At 41.9% G+C, this 27,526-nt stretch overlaps 1 protein-coding gene across 3 annotated transcripts in view; it reads right to left on the minus strand.

The window, feature by feature from the left end:
- Positions 1 to 27,526, minus strand: part of ATP9A (ATPase phospholipid transporting 9A (putative)) — a 133,905-nt gene that overhangs the window by 51,522 nt on the left and 54,857 nt on the right. For all 3 annotated transcript variants that reach the window (XM_073682737.1, XM_073682738.1, XM_073682739.1), the window contains exons 14-15: positions 22,240 to 22,446; positions 9,614 to 9,775 (exon numbers count right to left, since the gene is read on the minus strand). In XM_073682737.1, coding sequence (XP_073538838.1) covers positions 9,614 to 9,775; positions 22,240 to 22,446 — 369 coding nt within the window. The remainder of the gene's footprint in view (positions 1 to 9,613; positions 9,776 to 22,239; positions 22,447 to 27,526) is intronic.

Consider the following 27,526-nt stretch of genomic DNA (forward strand, 5'->3'; position numbering starts at 1 on the left):
ATGTATCCTGAACTCTGCAGCCTGACTAATCCACCTGTCCCCCCGCTATTCCCTGTCCTCTCCTCTCTGTCAATCTCTTCACTGACTTCCCATTGCCCAGAGACTCCAGTTCAAAACCCTAACCATGGCATACAAAGCCATCCACAACCTGCCTCCTCCATACATCTGTGACCTAGTCTCCCGGTACTTACCTGCATACAACCTACGATCCTCACAAGATCTCCTTCTCTACTCCCCTCTTATCACCTCTTCCTACAATCACATACAAGATTTCTCCCGTGCATCCCCCCTACTCTGGAACTCTTTACCCAAAAGCATCAGACTCTCGCCTACCGTGGAAACCTTCAAAAGGAACCTGAAGACCCACCTCTTCCGACAAGCCTACAACCTGCAGTAACCCTTGCTCCACCATACTGCTGCACGACCAGCTCTACCCTCACCTACTGTATCCCATCCCTTGTAGATCGTGAGCCCTCGCGGGCAGGGTCCTCTCTCCTCCTTTACCAGTTTGCCGTTGTGTTTTTGTCCAAGATTGCATAAACATGCAGGAAGCAATGTTTTGGGTTTTTCTGCTGGTCATTACGATAGCGCTGGTACCAAAAAATTTCAAAATTCCTTTTTTTTTTCTAATTCCCTCACACAATAAATGCATCTCAAATTGCGGTCCAAAAAAATCAAACTTGTCCAGCAAACAAAAACAAGCCCTTATCCAGCATTATTGACAGTAAATTAAAATATACCGTATATATTTTTTAATTAATCATTTTTAAAGGGAACCTGGCACCAGGTTTTTATATATTGCCAACTAATGCCATCTATGTAAAGGCGCTGTAATGTTGATTACATTTATACTTCTATTTTAGAAATCTGGGTTCATGTTTTAGAGAAATTTGTAGCTGAATTGTTATGCAAATAAGCAGCAAGCACAGTGGGTGGGAAGGGGAAACACAGCTCTGCTACCTCTCCTCCCTATTCCCCAGTGCCAGTGATTGACAGTTCACTCTTCTTTCAGTGACCTGTGTCTCTTGCCTGATATCTAGTGCATGCACCATCATTTGGTGCATACACATTAAGGTCCTGATGAAGAAAACTGTCAGGGTCTGGCGCAATCGTCATAGTTTGCATATGGCATCAGACACTGACTGTCTTTTTCACGTCTGCTGCTTGGTCCCACTGTGGTTGTCTTAGTGAAGGCTGTAAATGTCTGATGCAATCTACAATCTATGATGATTGATGCAGACACTGACTGAATTCTTCATCAGGACCTTACTGTGTATGCACCACCCCAGTGAATGGCAACACTTGCACTAGATATTGTGGGGGAGAGGCAGGTGACTGCACATGCACCACCCCGGTGAATGATAGCACATGCAATAGATCTCAGGCAGTGTATGCACTAGATCTCGGTCAGGAGAGGCAGGTCACTGAAAGAAGAGTGAACTGTCAATCACTGACAGGAAACAGGCAGTGGGCGGGGAATAGGGAAGAGAGGTAGCAGAGCTGTAAATGCAGTTCCCCCCCACTTGCGGTTCATGTGCATAACAATTCAAAACAAATTTCTCTTAAATGTAATCCCAGATTTGTAAAATAAAGGTATGGATGTGATCAGTATTACAGTGCCTTTAGTTCACTGGCATTAGTTTGGGGAGTAAAAACTTGATGACAGATTCCCTTTAATTGAAAAATAAATGTATGTATTTTTTTGTTATTGTACATTTAAGTTTTTTGAACATTTTATTGAACATAATTGTACTATTTTATGTATCTCTAGGGGATGACTATAGATATTGTGACCCTTTGAGGTGACAAATGTTTTGGAATACATGGGATTCCAATGTTTTATTGTCTGTTAATGTACAAATAAAACTACAAAGCCATGCCTGTGTCAGGCCTCCAAGCTGCTATTGAAAGTAACTGGCATCCCTGAAATCTGGTCCCTGGGTGCTGATGGGCTGACAGAGGGAGCGCTCTTCTTCTGTAAAACTTCTCAGATGGTACAGTAAATGAATGTGGCATCTAGAGGAAATAGAGGACCTGTAATTTACCTTGTAATTAAAAAAAATCCCTGAGCTCCCCTGATTCTGCAACTCTTTTCCATTTTGCGTTGCGTCACTCCATGGCGGAGATATTCACATTTGTTTCTTCTGGAGCGCAGCATATCAGCTTTAGTCAAATTGGTCATTTCCTCAGTGTCTTCCCTTGGGGTGTGTGCCTTCATCCCTCCCTCCCAGAGGCCGCCAATCACAGCTTAGCAGATGATTTAGGAGTCTACTAGTCTGGAACACTGCTGAGCTGTGATTGGAAGCCTCTGGAAGGAAGGGGTTAAAGTGCACGCCCTCAGGGAAGATTCTAAAAAAAAAGCCCATTTGATCTGCAGAGCAGAGATTTCACATAGTGCGCTCCAAAAGAAACAAATGTGAATATCTCTGCAATGGAGCGACGCAGCGCAAAATGGAAAAGAGCTGCAGAATCAGGGGAGCTTAGGGATTTTTACAAGGTATTTATATGAATTTCTGGAGCAAGTGACTGGTCCTCTTTAAACGACCAAGATCAGAAGCAACTTTAATCCCAGTCATTGCAGCAGGATGTTAGCTCCCGTGCTTGTACCATAATGTCAATTCGAAGGAAGTACTTAATATCTGTTTTTCCTTAATGACAAGCCCTGCAGCAGTCCAAAAGGAACCTATCACTCTGTTCATCCAGAGCTTCCTGGTTCCAGCACTGTGCCACTTACAAAGGTGGGGGGCAAGGGTTTTTTGGGTGGGGGGCAAGGTTACGTTCTTCAGCTCACTTATCATTTAATGGATGAGTGAATACACAGAAACAAAGCAACTCTGACACCTATTATTCTTAATAAAGGCCAATTCCTGAGGAGTGACAAAGAAGAGGCCGGGTGTAAACAGCAATGCGATTGCGGCTGCGCCGATTACCACACAAGTGATAAGAGGTGCTGAGGTTAGAGCTGTGCAATCAGCCATAGTGGAGCTGTTATTATTGAAGGTGTCTAATGACATATGTAGGAAATGGTGCAGAGCCCGGCTTCCTGCACAATAATGCTGCCGTAGAAAGCCTAACTAGCTGCTCCAACATAAATAGCATGTCAGCAGACCCTCATGTGAGTCACTTCCTCTGTCGAAGTTCAAGGGGAGGTTAGAACTTTCTCATGTTTACAGTGGATAATAGCAGAGGTTGGCAGTCACTGTGCATCCATGACAGGCATGCCAAGACAGGCATGTCAGTCACAACAGGTCAGCCATGACTCTAGAGGACAGCAGAAGAAATTATCTGCACCCCAGAAGCCAGGGACAAACAGACCCTATAATGTCATCTTCTGGTGAACGGCTCACTGACGTCCCGGGTCTTTATTTCAATAAGATGAAATACATTTGTATAATTATAAAAGTTCTGCAACTTTCTTATAGACTTGGTATTTCAGCTTATTATTTTCCAGGTCTCTGCTTGCGTGATTGCTTGCAGCATATAATTAAAAATTGCGCATGCGGTTCATGAATTTTGCAGAAAATAAAATGTGCTGTAACCTTTTTTGTAATTTTTTTTGAAGCACATGTGCCAGCGAAATTTCATACAATTTGCACACAAAAAATACAGATTACACAAAATCATTACGGAGTGGGGGAGACTGGAGTACATTTGTTCAGAAATTTTGCAATTTTTTTTTCTTTGTAAAGTTGCAATGGATGATTCAGCCGAAAACATCTGAAAACCCTTAACCATACCCACTATGGCAAACCTAAAAATATATATATATATATATATATAAAATAGACTTAAAAATGTCATATAAATAGACATATAAAAAAGGCACAAATGAAAAACAGACAAAAAGCACTAAAGGAAAAAAAGTGCAAAAGAAATAATGAAGTGGGTCCTATGTTTTATTGTTCTATCACCATGTAATTCTTCCTGCACATTGTTGTATGTATGTATATATATATATATATACAGTACAGACCAAAAGTTTGGACACACCTTCTCATTTAAAACTTTTTCTGTATTTTCATGACTATGAATATTGTATATTCACACTGAAGGCATCAAAACTATGAATTAACACATGTGGAATTATATACTTAACAAAAAAGTGTGAAACAACTGAAAATATTTCTTATATTCTAGGTTCTTCAAAGTAGCCACCTTTTGCTTTGATGACTGCTTTGCACACTCTTGGCATTCTCTTGATGAGCTTCAAGAGGTAGTCACCGGAAATGGTTTTCACTTCACAGGTGTGCCCTGTCAGGTTTAATAAGTGGGATTTCTTGCCTTATAAATGGGGTTGGGATGATCAGTTGTGTTGTGCAGAAGTCTGGTGAATACATAGCTGATAGTCCTACTGAATAGACTGTTAGAATTTGTATTATGGCAAGAAAAAAGCAGCTAAGTAAAGAAAAACGAGTGGCCATCATTACTTTAAGAAATGAAGGTTGTAACGCACACGCCCGGACTGACTGGCGTGTGCGTGTTTAGTGGTTCCACTGTTCCATGAACCGGAGAGTGCCTGGAGGGGCTTAACTAAGTATCTGCTCGATCAGACCAAGGTCGCACGATGGCATACGACGCCAGTGCACCAGGGAGGAACCGAGCAGAGGGACCAGGGTCTACTCCAGGTCAGACTCCGGACACGGCTGTTGACCAACACCGGGGAATACAGCAACAGGCAGGCTAGAGCGCAGGCTGGGTAGGGTCCAGTACAGTACTGGGAGACGAGTTCAGAGCCGCAGATGCGGTAATCAAACAGAGTAAAGCGAAACCGCAGGTGCGGTAGACAAGGCTGAGCAGAGCGAAACTGCAGACGCGGTAGACAAGGCTGAGCAGAGCGAAACCGCAGACGCGGTAGACAAGGCTGAGCAGAGCAAAACCACAGACGCGGTAGACAAGGCTGAGCAGAGCAAAACCACAGACGCGGTAGACAAGGCTGAGCAGAGCAAAACCGCAGACGCGGTAGACAAAGCTGAGCAGAGCGAAACCGCAAATGCGGTGGACAAGGCTGAGCAAAGCAAAACCGCAGACGCGGTGGACAAGGCTGAGCAGAGCGAAACCGCAGACGCGGTGGACAAGGCTGAGCAGAGCGAAACCGCAGACGCGGTGGACAAGGCTGAGCAGAGCGAAACCGCAGACGCGGTGGACAGGGCTGAGCAGAGCGAAACCGCAGACGCGGTGGACAAGGCTGAGATAAATCGCCGAAGAGGTAAACAAAGACAAAGCAAAGGGGATAGGGCTCTGTTCACACGGAACAGACTGGAAAAGAAAAGCAGAACCAGATACACACAAGGTACTTGCAAAGAAGTAGCGAAAGGACTCCAACTCACAAACGGAAGTACAATGACAACGAGTAGAAGTTAGGTGCAGGTTCAGACTCTACAGAAAAAGGGAGCAAACGGACATAAAGACAAAACAGGTAAGAAGCTAGGAGACAGTTCAGACAAGAACAGTTACTGCAACAAAATGCAGGAACGAGCCTAGGTAAAGCCAAGTGCTGGTCAGACACTGCAGAAAAAGGGAGCAAACGGACATAAAGACAAAACAGGTAAGAAACTAGGAGACAGTTCAGACAAGAACAGTTACTGCAACAAAATGCAGGAACGAGCCTAGGTAAAGCCAAGAGCTGGTTCAGACACTGCAGAAAAAGGGAACAAACGGACATAAAGACAAAATAGGTAGGAAGCTAGGAGACAGTTCAGACAGGAACTGTACTGCAACAAATACAGGAGCGAGTCAGGGTATGCGGCCCCCAGAGGGCGAGACGAACAGGCTAGGAGCATGTTCAGACAGGCCTGGAAATACAGCCTCCAGGAAAGCAATGAGACAGCTGGCTAGAGTGCACAGACAGGACACAGTTCAGACACGGGAACTGATACCGTAAGGCAGGAAACATAGACAGGACCTGGCATGTCAGCGACCGGAAGCCAACTGACAGAACAAGATGCTCAGGCAAGGATTCCAAGGAGGAGCTGGGTTAAATACCAGGTGACAGACAGCAATAGGCTGAGGACGCATCAGGGGAGTGTCAGCAGCAGCTACAAGAAACAGGAAGTTCAGCGGGCGTCACCCTAAGCAGCAAGAGCAGAGCAAAGCAGACAACACGGAAAGAAGCCAAAGTGGCAGCCTGGACCGGAGATCAAGTGCACGCCCTTGCACAGTGGGAGATGGACCACTATGCAAGGACGCCGCCAGGCATGTTACAAAGGTCAGTCAGTGCGAAAAATTAGGACAACTTTGAAAGTGTCCCCAAGTGCAGTTGCTAAAACCATCAAGCGCTACAAAGAAACTGGCTCACATGAGGACCGCCCCAGAAAAGGAAGACCAAGAGTCACCTCTGCTTCTGAGGATAAGTTTCTCCGAGTCACCAGCCTCAGAAATCACAGGTTAACAGCAGCTCAGATTAGAGACCAGGTCAATGCCACACAGAGTTCTAGCAGCAGACACATCTCTACAACAACTGTTAAGAGGAGACTTTGTGCAGCAGGCCTTCATGGTAAAATAGCTGCTAGGAAACCACTGCTAAGGACAGGCAACAAGCAGAAGAGACTTGTTTGGGCTAAAGAACACAAGGAATGGACATTAGACCAGTGGAAATCTGTGCTTTGGTCTGATGAGTCCAAATTTGAGATCTTTAGTTCCAACCACCGTGTCTTTGTGCGACGCAGAAAAGGTGAACGGATGGACTCTACATGCCTGGTTCCCACCGTGAAGCATGGAGGAGGAGGTGTGATGGTGTGGGGGTGCTTTGCTGGTGACACTGTTGGGGATTTATTCAAAATTGAAGGCATACTGAACCAGCATGGCTACCACAGCATCTTGCAGCAGTATGCTATTCCATCCGGTTTGCGTTTAGTTGGACCATCATTTATTTTTCAACAGGACAATGACCCCAAACACACCTCCAGGCTGTGTAAGGGCTATTTGACCAAGAAGGAGAGTGATGGGGTGCTACGCCAGATGACCTGGCCTCCACAGTCACCAGACCTGAACCCAATTGAGATGGTTTGGGGTGAGCTGGGCCGCAGAGTGAAGGCAAAAGGGCCAACAAGTGCTAAGCATCTCTGGGAACTCCTTCAAGATTGTTGGAAGACCATTTCCGGTGACTACCTCTTGAAGCTCATCAAGAGAATGCCAAGAGTGTGCAAAGCAGTCATCAAATCTAAAGGTGGCTACTTTGAAGAACCTAGAATATAAGACATATTTTCAGTTGTTTCACACTTTTTTGTTAAGCATATAATTCCACATGTGTTAATTCATAGTTTTGATGCCTTCAGTGTGAATGTACAATTTTCAAAGTCATGAAAATACAGAAAAATCTTTAAATGAGAAGGTGTGTCCAAACTTTTGGTCTGTACTGTATATATATATATATATATATATATATATATATATATATATATATATAAAATATATACACACACACACACATTATAATAAATATATATATATATATATATATATATTTATTATATACACACATACATAAAATAGTGTACATTAATAATGTTCACATCTATGGAGATAACACAGAATGCTTGACTGTTACAGTCATAGATGTGATCACTATTATTGTACCTTATATACTGCAATACTAGAGTAGTATATAGCACAAGTGATTAAAGAATCACATGGTTAAGTTACCTAGAAGGATTAAAACAAACCCAAAAGAAGATAATTAAAATAAATGAAAAAAAAAAATTGAATAACCTCCTTTTCAAAAAATAAAAAATAAGAAATGTAATAAATAAACATATTTGGCATCGCCACATCAGCAAAAATCCAATCTACAAAAGTCAAATTTTTTTTAACCTGCATAGTAAATAATGCGTAGCAAAAAAGAAAAAAAACTAAAATACCCAAATCACTGTTTTTCTATCAAGTTCCCCCCCAAAAATGCAATAAAAAGCAATGAAACTGTATTATGCAATCCAAAAAGATACCAATGAAAACAAACAGCTTACCATAAAAAAAGAGCCGTCACACAGCTCCATTAATGGAAAAAATAGAGATGTTAGAAATCTAACAGAATGGCAGCAGAATACAATTTTTTGTTAATGGCGCTGTAGCCAATCAGTGGGCTTATTGATTGGCTGCAGTGCTGTCAACGCGACATCAGCGCTGCAGACAAAGAATAGAGACAGGATAAGCGTCGGAGGGCCAGAGTTGCATCTGGGGAGGGTAAGTAATTTTCAGTTTATTTATTTTTTTTTTTAGTATCGCACCCAGCCTATAGTGTGACGTTTTCTAGAAAGGAGACAACCCCTTTAAGAGCTCTGTAGCCCCTCACCTCTGCTGGAATGACAGCTGTAGCATCCACCCAAAAGACTGTTAAAGCAATCATTGGAGCGCAGGGGATGGATTGTGGAGCGCTTACTGCCAAGAACAGAGAGCACTTCAGTGTTGGGAATCGCCCAGAAATTGCTCCAAATTAGAACTTTACTTTCATATTAAGGCAGCTGCGAAAAGCCTTGCCAAAAGTTATGTTGTAACATCTCTACGACTCTCCTAGCTAGAGTGGTCGGCTGGATTCAAGAGACAAAACCTCTGAGAGGCCTCCATTAGGCAACTTTCTCGAAAACTTGGTGTTTCGCCTAGTTCACCTGCTTCAGGAGCTCTACTTACTGTCACTGAATGTAGATATTTTTGTAAGCATCCAAAAGCTGAAAGCCCATAGTGACCTAATACTTTTCAATATTCTACAATTGTATCCCGTATAGATAACGATAACCCTCTGTGTCAACCCCAGAAATCTTTATTCTGTTCTGATAGTTTGTTACAATGTATCAAAGCAGGTAAATCTAGGCTGTTAAAGGGGTTGTCCGGTCATAACATATCGGTGACCTATAGTATAGGGTTTGACACCTGGCACCCCAAACAATTAGCTGTTCTTAGCTTGGGCGGCGGATTATTCAAAAGAATAGGAGCTGTTCTGCAGTTTCCGGCAGCGGCCACTACAAAGTGTTTACATCCAGCAGCTGCCAGAGCAAATAACAACCAGGTTGGTCAGGGTGCTGGGTGTTGGACCCGCACTAATCTGATATTGATGATCTAGCTTATGAACAGGTCATCAGTATTGTGTGGCAGAACAACCCTTTTAAATGATAATAATTAAAGAATAACCGTCGCTTTAATTTTTATTTCATAAATCAATAGTACTGTACACATGAAAATAAGAAACTTAGTAATATAGTTTATCAGAGAAATCTTTTTCCTCCTGGACTGATGTTTTAGTCTCAAAATTTTCAATTCATGGGTGGATTTAATGAAGACTAATGTTCACATTACTGAGATAGGAGATGACAATTGGTGCTTTTGAAATTCTATGGAGGGGGATGAGCTAAAGGCAGTTTTCCTGAAACAACAGATACAGTTCTCCATAGAAATTTATGATCTTACCCGTGAATTGAGAATTTTGAGAATGACTGATCAGTCTCGGAGGAGAAAGAAGCGGATTTCTCTGATAAGATATATTACAAAATTTCTTATTTTGACATCATTTATGAAAAAATTTAAACAACGGTTACTCCAAGTTTTACACAAGACCAAAAGATTAATTATCTTCTATAATATTGTATAACTTGCTGACAAGTTTAATAACTTGCAGGGCGCTTACCCGTACAATAATGCCCATCCTTTTACTTTCATAGGTGAATGGGAAGATCTGTAGAATGGTGAAGTTCATGATTTGGCCACCAGGTGTCCTCAGCTGCATTGAAGACTGGTCTCTTCCGACCAGCGTCAGCCCCACGCTCTCAGTCCATTGCACCAGGGCCACCTATGAGCAGAGAAGGTGAAAGGTCACAACTATGGAGTCAGCAAGGTGATACACGGACAGAAACAATGTGGCTTTATGAGAGGTTATGAAGACAACAATGGCTGACTGTTCCAGCGGATAACCAGCTGCTAATTAAAAATTGCAAAACTTTTTTTTTCCTCTTAATGGGTCAAACATTTCATCCTTACAATGGGAATATCTACAAAAATTTGAATAAATAAAAATCACATAAAATTATATTAAAAACACACTATTGCTAACTTCATGTGACTCCAACTAACAGGATATTTTAGAAGTTCGGGCGCAAACTCACACAAACAAGGGAAAAAAACGTAAAAACTTCAGGCCCATGTTGCCCTTGGTCAGATTTGAACTGGGGACCAGAACAAGAGCGCTAATACCCTGGACTTCTGGATTAATACTCATCAGGTCCTTGTCGCCTTTAAACTTTTTCTCTAGTGCCCTTCTGGTCAGTACACTCACGAAATGACAGAAAATAAAAGGTGTCATTGTGAAAAGATCTCATGATGTCAGACCATTTACCTTGATCAGTCGATAACCATGGATCTAGTTAGGTAACTGAGGAATCAGTTACAGTAAGAAAAATGTAATAATACATGGCAAACAACAAGAGTTTTCCTTTAAGGGGTTAGTCTCATCTTTAGAAACGTGTATTATCAGATAGTGCTTGTAAAAACAAGTAGGTTTGCAATTTACTGCTTATTAAAATTTTCAGTCGTTCTTGAGATAATAATGTTTATCTTTTACTTACAGCCGGTTGTCTTGGAGACCGACCACCTCTATTAGACAGCAGATCATGTGCAGTGCTTACAAGCCATTTTCTATTGAGCTTGTAAGCTTTGGTTTGAAGCTGGCAGGATCACTGTTACCTCTTAATCCCGGCCAGCTTCAGCACACTGCTTACAAGCTAGACAGCTGCGGTGGTCGGTCTCCTAAGCAACAAGCTGTAAAACTGGACAGCTGCGGTGGTCGGTCTCCTAAGCAACAAGCTGTAAACAAAAGAAAAAAGTGTTAATATCTCAAAAACGCCTGCAAATTATAACAAGTAGTAAATTGCAAAATTTCTTGTTTTCACAAGCTCTATCCAAAAATATCCTTCCACGAAAATAGTAATAAACCCTTTAAAGATGGTATCATTGGACTGAAGTGGATTATACCTCTGTACAAAAGCTTGCTGCCTACTCCTGAAATATTATACAATTTGTGAAAATCATTATAATCACAGTTTGGATCCCATTCATCAGCCTGGTACATGTTCATCCAATTCATAACGTCCCATTATTTCACTCACAAGTCCCAGAAGCGTCTGTAAGTTTTATTATCGCTCCCCACTCCCCTGCCCCCATTGATTTAATGCCATGTCAAAATAATTCCTTTAGATTAAAAGAAGGGAGTTTAATCAAACAATAGTTTATACGTCTCCACTTCCTTCCTGAGCCTGAAAACAATGCAGATGTTTATACAGGATAAAGAAAGGCAATTAATGCCACATGTTTCACCAAAATACATTCTAAGAAGTCCAGGAAACACTTCCCATGTCCCAATAAATTTCTCACCTCATTTTTAATGCTCGCTCCCCCTACTCACAAAATCTCTGATTAATCATTAGCTTCATTTGAGCGCCTGAGAGGGATTAAAGCCACATCTATATATTCAGATCTGCAGTGTGGCCAGATTCCAAAACTTTTTTTTTTCCCTTGTTTTTACTCTGAAATGATCATTCATGTAAAAGTTAATAATAGTTGGCATTTAACCACTGGAGAAGAGAAATATACCTGCTGCAGTTACACAGAAAAGTCACTAGAGGGCACTCATATGCCATACTATTGCAGTTAGCGCTCCCAGGCAATAATCACACGATAATGACCTTATAATAAGGAATACGCGGCATTCTGCAGCCGACACAGTCATCAAATAGTGACACAAACAATAATCATATTGAAATATGACTGCAACGAGATGGGCATCTTGTGTTCAAAATGTTTTTATTGAAAGTTTTCTCAAATATTATGGAGGAAAGGGGGTACCGAAAAGAAAAGGGGAAGTCATTAGGAAAAGCATGGGGAAACAAGGGACAAGTCGGAAAAAAGGAAGAAAGAAGGATACTTTGTAAAGCAGACAATATAAGGATCAAGAAATGCATTATATTCCTTTCATAAAATAGCTGTTACTAAAATGTTCAGTATCGTAGCATGAAGATGAAGAAGGTTTTTGTTAGGACTCAGTTAAACATAAATTAGGCATACATTTTTTAGACCAAGGAAGTCGTCTTAAATTGCATCTTCCGAAATTCTTAGTGCAAAATTGTATTCAAAGACATTGTGTGCTGAAACGCTTCGGATTATTTCAGTAATGGTAGGTATTTGTGATTGTTTCCATTTTGCAGCAAACAAATGTTTGCTAACTAACAAAATATGACATATTATGTGTCTATACTTATTCTAAAGGATTCAAGATCTATGGAGAAGAGGACAAGATGCGGGGAAAGAGTAATATTAAAGGAGTTGTCCACTACTTTCACATTGACGCCCTATCAGTAGGATAGAACATCAATGTATGATCGGGCGGGGTCCCGCACATGGCACCCACGCCGATCAGCTGCTATCCATCTGTAGTGGCCGCCGCGGGGTACTGCACATCCGCCTCCCATTGAATTGAATGGGAGGTGGATGTGCAGTATCCCCCGGCAGCCATTACAACTTGACGGCCAAGCACTGCAGGTAAGGACTTCCGGCCGGCGGCACCGATAGCAGCTGATCGGCAGGGAGTGCCACATGCGGGACCCCGGCTGATCATACATTGATGCCCTATCATATGGAATGTGAAAGGAGTGGACAACCCCTTTAAGCTGAGAAATGTTATATCAGATTTTAAATTTTCTGCATAAAGGATTTAATTTAAGGCAACTCCAAGATATGGTTTATGCTTCCTATCTCTCCAGTACAATGGGGAATGATTTTGAGAAATTCTATTTTGTTTTTGGGGGTCTAAAATACCATCTGGAAATGATCTTGTACTGGGTTTCCTGAAGAGATGCACATGTTGAGTTGGAGTAAGTTGTATTTAAAGCTTTTTGCCACTGAGCAGTAGTAAAATGTTGTTGAAGATCCTTTTCCCAATTAATTAGATTTGACTTTTTGCTAAATAATTGGTTCTCATTAAGTTTTTGGCATATAATACTAGTTCTCCAAAATTATTCTGTTGTTGGATTATTTAATAGATCTATGATGTAAGAAGGTATTTCAAGCTTCAGTTCCTTTTTATTCATAAGATAATGATTGATTTTTAGCCAATTACTAGATTCTTTAGGATGTAAATTATACTTTTTAGTGATACCTTGAAAAGGAATCAAGGATTTATCCACTAGGATTATCAAGAAGGTTGTTAATTCCCTGGGTTTTCCATTTTGTCAGGTTCATACGGGGAAAAATTATATCAAATATTTCCAGAGGAATATTTTTTAATTTAATAAGGGATTGTTTTTCTTTTAGAAGAACCTTTAAGAGTTTCCATATTGAAACTGTAGTTTTAACTGTCTCAGATTTTGCCATGGTTATCGTTGGGTCTAATAAGTGGGCAACTATTAAAGCATAAAGGGATTTGTTATTGATAAATGCTTTTTCAATAGATACCCAACTAGCTTTTTCATGCTCGTTTAGCCATTTTTGGCTTTGCTTTAAAATATTCGCAATATAGTAGCTAGACAAATTAGGGAGATTAAAATCTCCCCTCTTTTTATGTGTAACCAAGATAATTTTAGCAATTCTGGGCTTTTTTATTGCACCAAATGTATCTGGAGAGCTTTGTTTGAAATTTTTGAATCCAATACTTGGGAATCAGAAGTGGGATACAACATAGTATGTATAAAAATGTAGGTAAAATTAACATTTTGTTTGTAATTATTTTGCCCATCCATGTTAGTTTGGTCTTGGCTATACTTTGTAAGATGCATTGAATCAACTTATGTAATGCCAATACTTTTTTCTGTAACTAGTTGTGATAGAGAAGGTTAAATAAATACCCAAATATGATGTGTTAAAAAAATATATATATGTGTGATAACGATAATAATTGTTACATGAACACACTATACAGTGGTGGCCAAAAGTATTAGCACCCCTGCAATTCTGTCAGATAATACTCAGTTTCTTCCTGAAAATGATAATAATACCAAAGAATTTGTGATTGCAATCTTCATTTAATTTGCTTGCAAGGAAAAAACACAAAAGAGAATGAAGCAAAAATCAAATCATTGATCATTTCACACAAAACTCCAAAAAAGGGCCGGACAAAAGTATTGGCACCCTCAGCCTAATACTTGGTTGCACAACCTTTAGCCAAAATAACTGCGAACAACCGCTTCCGGTAACCATCAATGAGTTTCTTACAATGCTCTGCTGGAATTGTAGACCATTCTTCTTTGGCAAACTGCTCCAGGTCCCTGATATTTGAAGGGTGCCTTCTCCAAACTGCCATTTTGAGATCTCTCCACAGGTGTTCTATGGGATTCAGGTCTGGACTCATTGCTGGCCACCTTAGAAGTCTCCAGTGCTTTCTCTCAAACCATTTTATAGTGCTTTTGGAAGTGTGTTTTGGGTCATTGTCCTGCTGGAAGACCCATGACCTCTGAGGGAGACCCAGCTTTCTCACACTGGGCCCTACATTATGCTGCAAGATTTGTTGGTAGTCTTCAGACTTCATAATGCCATGCACACGGTCAAGCAGTCCAGTGCCAGAGGTAGCAAAGCAACCCCAAAACATCAGGGAACCTCCGCCATGTTTGACTGTAGGGACTGTGTTCTTTTCTTTGAATGCCTCTTTTTTTTTTCCTGTACACTCTATGTTGATGCTTTTTGCCAAAAAGCTCTACTTTTGTCTCATCTGACCAGAGAACATTCCTCCAAAACGTTTTAGGCTTTCTCAGGTAAGTTTTGGCAAACTCCAGCCTGGCTTTTTTATGTCTCAGGGTAAGAAGTGGGGTCTTCCTGGGTATCCTACCATACAGTCCCTTTTCATTCAGACGCCGACGGATAGTACGGGTTGACACTGTTGTACCCTCGGACTGCAGGGCAGGTTGAACTTGTTTGGGTGTTAGTCGAGGTTCTTTATCCACCATCCGCACAATCTTGCGTTGAAATCTCTCGTCAATTTTTCTTTTCCGTCCACATCTAGGGAGGTTAGCCACAGTGCCATGGGCTTTAAACTTCTTGATGACACTGCGCACAGAAGACACAGGAACATTCAGGTCTTTGGAGATGGACTTGTAGCCTTGAGATTGCTCATGCTTCCTCACAATTTGGTTTCTCAAGTCCTCAGACAGTTCTTTGGTCTTCTTTCTTTTCTCCATGCTCAATGTGGTACACACAAGGACACAGGACAGAGGTTGAGTCAACTTTAATCCATGTTAACTGGCTGCAAGTGTGATTTAGTTATTGCCAACACCTGTTAGGTGCCACAGGTAAGTTACAGGTGCTGTTAATTACACGAATTAGAGAAGCATCACATGATTTTTCAAACAGTGCCAATACTTTTGTCCACCCCCTTTTTTAGGTTTGGTGTGGAATTATATCCAATTTGGCTTTAGGACAATTCTTTTTGTGTTTTTTAATTGAAGACAAATTAAATGAAGATAATAATACCAAAGAATTTGTGATTGCAATCATTTTCAGGAAGAAACTGAGTATTATCTGACAGAATTGCAGGGGTGCCAATACTTTTGGCCACCACTGTATACACACAGCTGTAAGGCCCTGTGATCTAAAGAAAAAAAAGTGCTATGTTATTATGGACAAAATCCAACTAAAGGGATGCAAAACCTATCTATCTATCAAAGCAATGTATATATGTAGTGCAGACTATCTCAGCGGAGAAACTCCTGCCATACCTAAGTAGGAACATTCGATAGTGCACTAATATAGTCAGTTCCAAAGTCACCAGAGTAATAATAAAGATCATATAAGGCTATCAAGAGTAGATTGCAAAAATGACCATCATACAGTCATATATGCATAGTGCTACGAGTGAAGGATACAACCTGAGGATGTGTGAGGCCCCTTCCCATCAATGTAATGCTTTTATTATGTCTCTTTGATCAATAAAGATTGTTATTTTTGCATATAGATGGCATTTGCTTCCAGTTCTTTGTAGGTTGTAAACTATTTTGTCTGCATCACATTCTGCTACAAAACTGCACTGCTAACTACAGACCAGTCTCTAATCTCCCTTTCATCTCTAAACTCCTGGAAGGTTTGGTCCAATCCCGTCTAATCCGCTATCTCTCAGATAACTCTCTCCTCGACCCTCTACAATCTGGTTTCCGCTCCTTACACTCCACTGAAACTGCCCTCACTAAAGTCTCTAATGATCTACTAATAGCTAAATCCAAAGGTCACTGCTCCCGGCTGATTCTCCTGGATCTCTCTGCAGCATTCGACACTGTGGATCACCAGCTCCTCCTCACTATGCTCCGCTCTATCGGCCTCAAGGACACCGTTCTCTCTTGGTTCTCCTCCTACCTCTGTGACCGCTCCCTCACTGTATCTTTTGCTGGCTCCTCTTCCTCTTACTTGTCTTGGGGTCAAATTTGACCGAGAACTTTCCTTCACTCCCCATATCCGACCACTCACTTGCTCATGTCACCTGCATGTTAAAAACATGTCCAGAATCCGACCTTTTCTCACCTTTAAAACTGTAAAAACTCTTACTGTCGCTCTTATTCACTCTCGTCTGGACTACTGCAACTCTCTACTGATTGGTCTCCCTCTAACCAAACTTTCTCCTCTCCAATCCATCCTGAATGCGGCAGCCAGGGTCATGTTTCTGTCCAGCCGCTTCACTGATGCCTCCACCTTGTGCCAGTCATTACACTGGTTACCCATCTGCTACAGAGAACATTATAAACTTATCTCTCTCACCCACAAAGCTCTCCACAGTTCTGCACCATCCTATATCTCTTCCCTCATCTCTGTCTATCACTCTACCCATGCCCTCCGTTCTGCAACTGAACTAAGACTAACATCCACCATAATCCAAACCTCCCACTTCCATCTCCAAGATGTCTCTCATGCAGCACCAGTTTTCTGGAATGCATTATGGATGATTTGACTAATATGTAGCCCCCGAAATTTTTAAGCATACTTTCCAAACACATTTTTAGACAGCCTATCACCTCAACTCATTAATTTAACACTCCCTATTCTCCATTTCTAAATTTTCCTCAGAATGCTGACCCTCCTATTCATCTGACTCCACATCCTCCATGCACCCAATAACACTTGGCTGGATCGTACATGACAAGCACTTTCTACCTATTGTGTCTGCCCTATTTCCTTATAGTTTGTCCTGCAAACCTCAGACAAATATATATCAGTATACATATTGCTGATATATGCTACAACAACAAAAAAAAAGAAGGATATGGCACAGTATACAATATAATGGTGCCTGTGGGGCGACTTATGGCGCTATATAGCAATATAGCGTATAGAGTTTCTTAAAAGGAACCCCAAACCACCACCATGTAGTTATTACAATCTTTGAATGGTCAGGAGAAGTTGCTCTTGGAAGAGGTTTAGTTCCCATTCTTTATTCAGTGTTCTTAGGCAAAATTGTGGGTGAGCCCCCTCCATGGATGAAAAGCCCCCACACATGAATGGTCTCAGGGTGCTTTACTGTTGGTATCACACAGGACTCATGGTAGCGCTCACCTTTTTTTCTGCGGACAATCATTTTTCCAATGTCCCAAACAGTTTGAAGAGGCTTAATCAGAGAATCTAACTTTACCACAGTCCTCTGCAGCCAAATCACTGCACTTTCCGCAGAAAGTCAGTCTGTCCTTGAAGTTTTTCTTAAGCGAGAACCGGCTTCTTTGTTGTCTTTCTTGACACAAGGCCTGCTCCAAAAGCCTTCACCTCACTGCGTGCAGATGCACTGACACCACCTGCTGCCGTTCCTGACCAAGTTCTGCACTGGTGTTGAACCAATCAGGTAACTGAATCCTCTTTAAAATATAGTACTGGCACTTTGTGGACTTTCTTGGATGTTGTGAAGCCTTCTTCACAGGAATTGAACCAATTCTCTTTGAATGAGGTTTTTATGTGATTAAGTTAGTTTTCACGGCAAGGAATGACTTCACAATTTTTTGCAATTCATCTGATAACTCGTCTTAACAATCTAGAGTTAAAGGGGTTGTCCGGCCTTAGACTACAAGTCTGTAGTCACGCTATGTGACCGCAGACTTGTTAAACCTCACAACGTGTGTACTGCGTGCTGTGAGGATTGGGAGCTGGCGATTTACATACTTTCTGCCACATTCCAACTAGACTGTATCCGGCCTCGCTCGATACACTTGCACTAAGTGAGGCAGTGCACGACTAGTCGGCATGTGACCGCAGGTATGCAAATCACATACTCGTGGTCACGCGCCCAGAGGATCGTCGCAGTGCGCAATGTGAGGATTCAAAAGTCTGCAGTCATATAGAGTGGCTGCAGACTGGTAGCCTAAGGATGGACAACCCTTTAATGCAAATTGCCACTATAAATACTGAAGCAACAAAGAACTTGTATCAGTCTCAAAACTTTTAGCCACGACTGTATGCTCTTCCTGTAATCCTCCATGCTGTGATGATGAGTATAATGCTGCTACATGTCCTAAGTGAATCAGTTAATTCTCCCACAAGCAGCAAATGCGTTCTTACAAGTGGGAAACATGCAGCATATAGCTGAGCATCAGAGGAGCACCAAGATGGGAGTAACAGGCCTTTCAGCAGGGACCAAGCTGTCATAGCAATCCATCAGTGCCCCGTGATCGTGTGACAGGGAGCTGGTTCATGCAAGCACCTGCATGCGTTCCATTAAAACTTTGGCTGAGATAGTTGGATACAGATGCTGGCTATTTAATATAGCCGGTATCTGCTGCATGTGGAGGGAGCTCAGCTCCTGAGCCCCCTCTAAATGCAGTCTCCACTGCAAATCACATACATGTACATGATATTGCGCTAAAGGGGTGAACGGACCAGTCTCTCTCTCTATTTCTGTCTATAGAAAGAGACCTGTCAATCAAGTGAAGTCAGGAGGTAAGAAGCCAATGGGGAGCCACTCATGTTACATCCAGAATCTTAAAGAAAAGCTCTCATCACAATATAACCTCTTGTGTAAATCAGGTTTTTGTGTTAGATCTATTTTTAAAAAAATATTTGCCAATGTTTTATTTTTTTTTATATTCCAATCTATATATAAAAAAAAAACTGACCACTGGGGCTTTATTAGACTCATACTTCCTGTGCTTTCAGAAAGAGTTTTCAGCAGGCTCCTTCCCGTCAGAGGCAGGATTATAATAACACCTCAATACACAGCTGATAATACAAGATCCACCAATCAAAACAGGCGATGTCACAGCTCACCCTTCTTTGCACAAGTTCATTAGAGACTTCAATACAAAAGATAGGGTCGGGGTTTGATTGTTGTAGCTATGTACATATGTTGTTTCCTGAAACAATATAAAATTGGAGTCTAAAAAAGCCCCAGTAGCCAGTGGAAAAATTGCCATTGCAATTTCGATTTTTTATTTTTAATACGGAGAAAAAAACATTGGCAAAATGTAAAAAAAAAAATATTTAACACAAAAACTTGATTTAAACAATAGGTCATTTTCGGATGATAACTTCCCTTTAAAATTGGTCATAACCCAATACACATTACAACTGAGGGCCCATTTAGGCGGACCAATTTTGGCCCATTAATGAGCGCTGATCACTACAAATAAGGGGCATACAAAAACTCTATGGAGTGGAATGATCACTAATAAGATCATCTTATTGGCATCACATCCCCTATTTACGCCATGCTTATGCACAGCTGACCATTATTTTTATGTGAGTATAAAAGATTCCATTACCCAATAAAAAAAGTAATTTTTCTTGTTTGTTAGGTTATCAACAACATGTGAACAAGGGCTAATAATCGGGAAAGAGTTTTCTTATGAAAAGGGGCCTTCGGGATTTGTTACATTCGTACACATCTTAGACAATCTATTGTGCCGGTAAAGCGAAAAATTGGAACACAAAATATATTCGGAAGCTTCAGATGTTTTGACTGGGTAATAATTACATATAAAGGGGGTTTGTGTAAAATTTGGCAATGAGACGGGAATGTTTGAAAAAACTATTACTTACCCATAGAGATGGGAGAATCGATTTGGTCACAGAATATTGACCTCCCTGATGGACCGGAGTCCTGCAAATCGACCCTTACATCTCTGCTTACCTACAGAATTCCCTGCCATTCTGGTGGTAGAAATGGTGCGACAGTCATGGTAATGCCGTCCATCAATCCCAAGACCGCTGCAGTCAATCACTGTCCTTACTTGTGACTTTCTATAAATGAAAACATCCTGGTTGCAATGGTCATGTGAAAGATGTATGGAATGTGACTGCTGCAGAAGTGGGCGAGACCTTTAGGGTTAAGTAAAGGTTATTTTATGACGTAAAGAAGTTTTGTAAAATAGTGGATTTAAGGTTTTCTAAGTATGTCATTTATATACAAACATAGGAGTATCGTCCACCAGATGGGGTTACACGAATCCCAGAAAGAAAGTGACTACTTGGGTGGAATAACACGGCCGCTGGTTAACCGAGTACTTGAGCCCCTTATCTGCCATCTACTTGTATCCGTTTACTGTAGCAGCGGACGGCTCTGCCCGGGGGGCTGTAACAGATAGCGCAGGACAGGGGCTTCTCAGAGGAAACAAATTTAGGAAATCCTGCCTTCTGTCTAAGGAAATGAATTTTATGCCAACTGGTAAAAATTTGAGGGTAAGAAGAGACAGAATAAACAATTTCTTACTTAATTCAGAGTCTCACCTTCCTGGATATGGTAATAGACGAGCAGCAACGGATCCCGACACATGACGCTACAGGAGACGATATAATGCAGAGCATCGTAATAAGCAGATTTATACCGCTCTGTGTTTGGGTTAGATCCCCATAGGAAATAATGAAAAATGCAGGTGACTGTGAGAGATGAAGCGATGAATTGTATTATTGGGAAGTCTAAAAGGGGATTTTTTATTTTTTTATTTTGTATCCTAGAAATCATTGGGTTGAACAACTAAACGCGCTCCCTTGTCTGGGTCATACGAGGTTCATAGGCATAAAAGCATATAATAATCCTATATTTATTTGTATGGTGAGGACGAGGATACATTAGTACACATTTATATTAATGTGATCTCCCTCATGCATTTATAAAGCCCCTAAAAATAGCTGGAATTTTTGCTGAGGCATATCCACCACCGAATGAGCATGAAAATCAAAAAAATGTTAATTTTTTCGCACAAGAAAAAGTCCACGGAAAGTAGATGAGAACCGTAAAATCTCATCCACTTGTACTGTAATCCGCTGCGGATTTTACCGACACTTATGGTAAGAAAAAACTCTAAATTCTCTTCACTTCTACTGAGAGTCAGCAAGCCGGTCTAAGAGCACAGGCAATGTAGCACAGAGTTGGAGGGGAACCATTTTCCCAAAACATTAAGTTATCCCATATAAATGGGATAGGGAATAACTTACAGGGACCTCCAATTATCTCCAGAATGAAAACTTTTTCTGGAAAGGAGTGAAGCTGTGCATTCCCGACCTCCGCTCTATCCATGGTCTTGGTGAAAGCAAAGAACGGAGCTCAGCTATTTCTAAAGGTCCCATTCACAATCAATGGAACGGAAGTCGTACATGAGCTCCTCAGCTCCATTCAAGGTGGGTCTGATCTTGGGATTCAGAGTCCCGATCTGGAACCCCTTCAAAGCTTCAGAGTTTATATAATTTTTGATGAGTGACCAGTAATGATTGCGTGTGAAAATTTAGAATAGGAATGTAGAAATGCCTTTTTTTTAACTTAGGAAATCGACAGATGTAATCCATTTTTTTTCTTTGCACTTTTCTTTAAAAATAATTTCTACCCAGTAAGTGGGAACTTGATTGTCACATGTCTGGGTGCACATAAGCCATGGTCACATCTGTATTTGGTAATTCCATTGTTCTGCTCCATCATGGAATCAAAAAAACAAATTTACTGGCAGTTCCAGATCAGCCATATGACGTACACCAATGTCGCTCATTGGACAGATGTGAACGAAGCCTTACACATTTCTGGATGTGAGAAAACATGTCATGTTGCTACCATGTAGTAATCATACTGTATAAGTGAATGCAGGGGATGCAACATTTTTATACTGCGCGCTGAAAAGAAGAATTTTTAATCCCTTATGGTTACATCTCAACATACTGTATATTCCAAATAATCTGTCACCTTTATAACCAATATTCTCCAAGACATATATTTCTTTACCCCCCAAAAAAAACAAAAAACAGAGGACGTAAATGAATGTAGACTGGAGCCAAAGTTCAGAAGGGAACTAACGCTCCTATAATGAATAAACCTGACTTTACCTCATCGGGGCTGGACGCTTGGTAAACCCGACAGGAATCTTCAAATTGTCTCTCTGCCTCGGCCTGGTCTGTCACGCCGTTGGACTCATAGGAAGGGGTGACGTTGTGGCAGAGAGCGATCCCCTTCACGGCTTCATAAACGCGGCTGCTCATCGTCTTCCTCACTTTGGTTGTGGTGCCTTTCTGTGCAGGAGGATCATGAGAAGGCTGGAGAGAGAGGCCGGTATAGGAATGGTTATGACATTGTAGGATCACTGGTCTAATGTCTTAAAAGGGCACTAAGTGGGTGAAAAAAAAGCTGCCAGGGACAGGTGACCTTGACTAGTCATTCAATCATTTTAATTAGATCAAGACCAGACCATTTACCCCCATCCCTGACCAGGCACATTTTTGGGTCTTTCACCAATTGTGGTTTGAAGAGTTGTAAAAAAAATGTTCTTCAGATATTCAATTTGCGCCATCAGTGAGAAAATATAGGAAATATGTGTCCGTATTTCATATTTTGCTTATGACCAGAATGGACCACTGAAATAAATCTTAACATTTGTTCCCCTTTCCCAAATTTTTTTTTTTTATATATTGGACACATTTTATTTTTTTTTTGGGGGGGGGGGCAGGGCTAGTAACGATTTGGATTGACAACTAGAGATGAGCGAACCCGAACTGTAAAAGTCAGGGTTCGCACCTTCTACTGGAAGTCCGTTTTACAGAGAGAGAAAGAGCAAGAGATTCCGGAGAGCAAGAGAGAAAGAGAGAGAGATTCCAGAGAGAAAGAGAGTTCGGAGAGAAAGAGAGTTCGGAGAGAAAGAGAGTTCGGAGAGAGAGAGAGTTCGGAGAGAGAGAGAAAGAGTTCGGAGAGAGAGAGAGAAAGAGAGTTCGGAGAGAGAGAGAAAGAGTTCGGAGAGAGAGAGAGAAAGAGAGTTCGGAGAGAGAGAGAAAGAGTTCGGAGAGAGAGAGAAAGAGAGTTCGGAGAGAGAGAGAAAGAGAGTTCGGAGAGAGAGAGAAAGAGAGTTCGGAGAGAGAGATTCCAGAGAGAGAGATTCCAGAGAGAAAGAGAGTTCGGAGAGAGAGAGAAAGAGAGAGAGATTCCAGAGAGAAAGAGAGTTCGGAGAGAGAGAGAAAGAAAGAGTTTGGAGAAAGAGTTCGGAGAGAGAGAGAAAGAGAGTTCGGAGCGAGAGAGAAAGAGTTCGGAGCGAGAGAGAAAGAGTTCGGAGCGAGAGAGAAAGAGTTCGGAGCGAGAGAGAAAGAGTTCGGAGCGAGAGAGAAAGAGTTCGGAGCGAGAGAGAAAGAGTTCGGAGCGAGAGAGAAAGAGTTCGGAGCGAGAGAGAAAGAGTTCGGAGCGAGAGAGAAAGAGTTCGGAGCGAGAGAGAAAGAGTTCGGAGCGAGAGAGAAAGAGTTCGGAGCGAGAGAGAAAGAGTTCGGAGCGAGAGAGAAAGAGTTCGGAGAGAGAGATTCCAGAGAGTTCGGAGAGAGAGAGAAAGAGAGTTCGGAGAGAGAGAGAAAGAGAGTTCGGAGAGAGAGATTCCAGAGAGAGAGATTCCAGAGAGAAAGAGAGTTCGGAGAGAGAGAGAAAGAGAGAGAGATTCCAGAGAGAAAGAGAGTTCGGAGAGAGAGAGAAAGAAAGAGTTCGGAGAGAGAGAGAAAGAGAGTTCGGAGCGAGAGAGAAAGAGTTCGGAGCGAGAGAGAAAGAGTTCGGAGCGAGAGAGAAAGAGTTCGGAGCGAGAGAGAAAGAGTTCGGAGCGAGAGAGAAAGAGTTCGGAGCGAGAGAGAAAGAGTTCGGAGCGAGAGAGAAAGAGTTCGGAGCGAGAGAGAAAGAGTTCGGAGCGAGAGAGAAAGAGTTCGGAGCGAGAGAGAAAGAGTTCGGAGCGAGAGAGAAAGAGTTCGGAGCGAGAGAGAAAGAGTTCGGAGCGAGAGAGAAAGAGTTCGGAGCGAGAGAGAAAGAGTTCGGAGCGAGAGAGAAAGAGTTCGGAGCGAGAGAGAAAGAGTTCGGAGCGAGAGAGAAAGAGTTCGGAGCGAGAGAGAAAGAGTTCGGAGCGAGAGAGAAAGAGTTCGGAGCGAGAGAGAAAGAGTTCGGAGCGAGAGAGAAAGAGTTCGGAGCGAGAGAGAAAGAGTTCGGAGCGAGAGAGAAAGAGTTCGGAGCGAGAGAGAAAGAGTTCGGAGCGAGAGAGAAAGAGTTCGGAGCGAGAGAGAAAGAGTTCGGAGCGAGAGAGAAAGAGTTCGGAGCGAGTGAGAAAGAGTTCGGAGCGAGTGAGAAAGAGTTCGGAGCGAGAGAGAAAGAGTTCGGAGCGAGAGAGAAAGAGTTCGGAGCGAGAGAGAAAGAGTTCGGAGCGAGAGAGAAAGAGTTCGGAGCGAGAGAGAAAGAGTTCGGAGCGAGAGAGAAAGAGTTCGGAGCGAGAGAGAAAGAGTTCGGAGCGAGAGAGAAAGAGTTCGGAGCGAGAGAGAAAGAGTTCGGAGCGAGAGAGAAAGAGTTCGGAGCGAGAGAGAAAGAGTTCGGAGCGAGAGAGAAAGAGTTCGGAGCGAGAGAGAAAGAGTTCGGAGCGAGAGAGAAAGAGTTCGGAGCGAGAGAGAAAGAGTTCGGAGCGAGAGAGAAAGAGTTCGGAGCGAGAGAGAAAGAGTTCGGAGCGAGAGAGAAAGAGTTCGGAGCGAGAGAGAAAGAGTTCGGAGCGAGAGAGAAAGAGTTCGGAGCGAGAGAGAAAGAGTTTGGAGCGAGAGAGAAAGAGTTTGGAGCGAGAGAGAAAGAGTTTGGAGCGAGAGAGAAAGAGTTTGGAGCGAGAGAGAAAGAGTTTGGAGCGAGAGAGAAAGAATTTGGAGCGAGAGAGAAAGAGTTCGGAGAGAGAGAAAGAGTTCGGAGAGAGAGAAAGAGTTCGGAGAGAGAGAAAGAGTTCGGAGAGAGAGAAAGAGTTCGGAGAGAGAGAAAGAGTTCGGAGAGGGAGAAAGAGTTCGGAGAGGGAGAAAGAGTTCGGAGAGAGAGAGCGCTTTTCCAGCTCCAAAGTTCGGGTCCCCAATGATTTCTATGGGGTTCAGGTACAGGTTCAAGTTCGGGGATAGTTCTGGTACCCAAACCGAACTTTGGACTAAAGTTCGGTTTAAGCTGACAAACCCGAACTTCCATGGATCCGCTCATCCCTATTGACAATGGCTTTTTTTCACTTATTAATCTCACATAACATGGTGCATCACTTAAAGATATAGATGATCATAGATGACTGTCATTTCAGCATTTAGACACTTGTTTTTAAAATCTGATTTCCCTGTAACTGGGGCCGGTATATTAGCCCCAGTTACAGGAGAAATTCATTCTCTTGGCTGCATAGTAGAGCTGACTTGATCCCCTAGGACCAGATCTTGCTCTTTTCCTACATCCAGCCATCACGACTGATATGTCAGGAGGAGGAAGCGGCGTTAGCGATTCCTATTACTGTATACACAGTGTTTTTTTCAGAGATGGTAACAAATCATCCCCGTCTTATCTATGGGGAGTTCAGCTGTGTATTACATTTTTAGAACATCACTGCAGAGTAGAAAGCGGATCACTCGGACATTTATAGTCTATGGGTGGTCTGCAAGTAGTTAAGTATGTTTTCTCAGAAATGCTGCAACATTTTCTAGTAAAACATATTTGGGTGCATTAACACAGCTTCTGATTCATGAATCTCCTGCCAGGTCACACACCACAACATATTAGTTAACATTTATTAAGGAGTTCTCCCAAAGAAACATCTCCCATTCAATATGGATACAATTTATTTCGGCTCATGTATTTTTTCACACAATCACAGATTAAATCTGATATTTTGATAAATGACATGGAATCTTTACAGACTTACAAATTCATCTAGGACGCGGTTGATCCATTTGCTGTTATTAGGCATTGTGCGGCATCTGGTAGTTGTTGGGGAATAAAATATCAGTTCACAAGACTATGAGATAAATGTCTTGGTGCGGTGGTGGTGGCGGCAGGAGCTGGATCAAATGTATATAATAAACCTGTCGGGTTATACGCTGCATTAGAAACACATTTTGTGAGCGAGTGACCCTCCAGTCAGGAGCCGGGCAGCCCTTTATGGATATGATTAATGGAAACGTAAAACAGATGTTGGATGTAGGACTTCCCAACGCGTTTCTGTGAGATATTTTTTAAGACTATTTTTAGTTTTCGCCTCCAAACTCCTGGTGTAATTACACAATTACTTAATTAAGCTGGTCAAGCAGCGGACACAGGGCTGTGCTTCCTGATCTGTTAACCTCTGGTGTCAGGAGGAGCACGAAAAAGTTTCACTTCCAGGTCAATAGGTGACTGAATGGAAACAGTAATGGAAGCCATGAATCAGATCTACAGTGGAAGGAAATGCTTCTCATTACACATCACAGAATCAGCTTCTTAATTCACTTGTCAACAGCCAAACAAAAATGGGGGGTCCAAGATGGTGGATGTGCATTACGCAGCACACCGCTCTCCGGTTACACATAAATCTCACTTATCCACTGGCTTTCATGTGAACTATTACAGTGTTTCATCATACAGTGCATTCAGAGGCGGCCAAAAAGGCTTAACTGGGGCCTGTGAGGCGACGCCAGGGAAACCATATATCATACCGGAGAGTCCGGCTGAAGCGCGCGGCGTAAGCCTTTTCACATTGAAAGCCTGCACTGTGTGCATACAATACAATACAGAGAACTTCATGAAAAAAAGAAGCGTGGCAGGAAAAACACTGCCTAAGTTATTCATGTTTTTTGACCATTGATCTTAATGCACCACTCAAGTGTTTTTTTATTTCAGTGTTGGAGTAGTGCCACCAATCTAAGCTCCCTGCCCTTAGTATTAAATTCAACATCTGCCATCTTCAGCTCTTCCCTGCGTTGCTCTGGTCGTCGTCAGAGGTGACGGTCTCAATCCCCCTGATGAAGCCTGATGCGAAACGTGCATCGTTTTCTTTGACAGCTAATGTGTACTCCATGCCACTGGGCATTATTATCATTATGTAAACTTTCATGTGATATCACTCTCTCCTTGTATAAATCTGTATATACCTTAAAGGGCCTTAACTTATACAGCACTGGCTATTTTTGTCTTGTACCTTTTGAGATCCTCAATACTATGCACATATTATAACTCTGTATCCATTTATAGTATTCACATAAGGGAGTTTTGTTATTATCACTTACCTACCTTTAGTATTTTATATGTCTGACTTTTTTATGTCTATTTTTATGCTTTTAATTATTTTCTTATCCAATAAAGAATATATTTTTTGTTGATTTTGAGCCTTGCCAATTCCTATATTGG

This window comes from Phyllobates terribilis, unplaced genomic scaffold (genome assembly GCF_046119375.1).
Source record: "Phyllobates terribilis strain yellow unplaced genomic scaffold, ASM4611937v1 Scaffold_5__5_contigs__length_657084704, whole genome shotgun sequence".
NCBI classification, from domain to species: Eukaryota; Metazoa; Chordata; class Amphibia; order Anura; family Dendrobatidae; genus Phyllobates; species Phyllobates terribilis.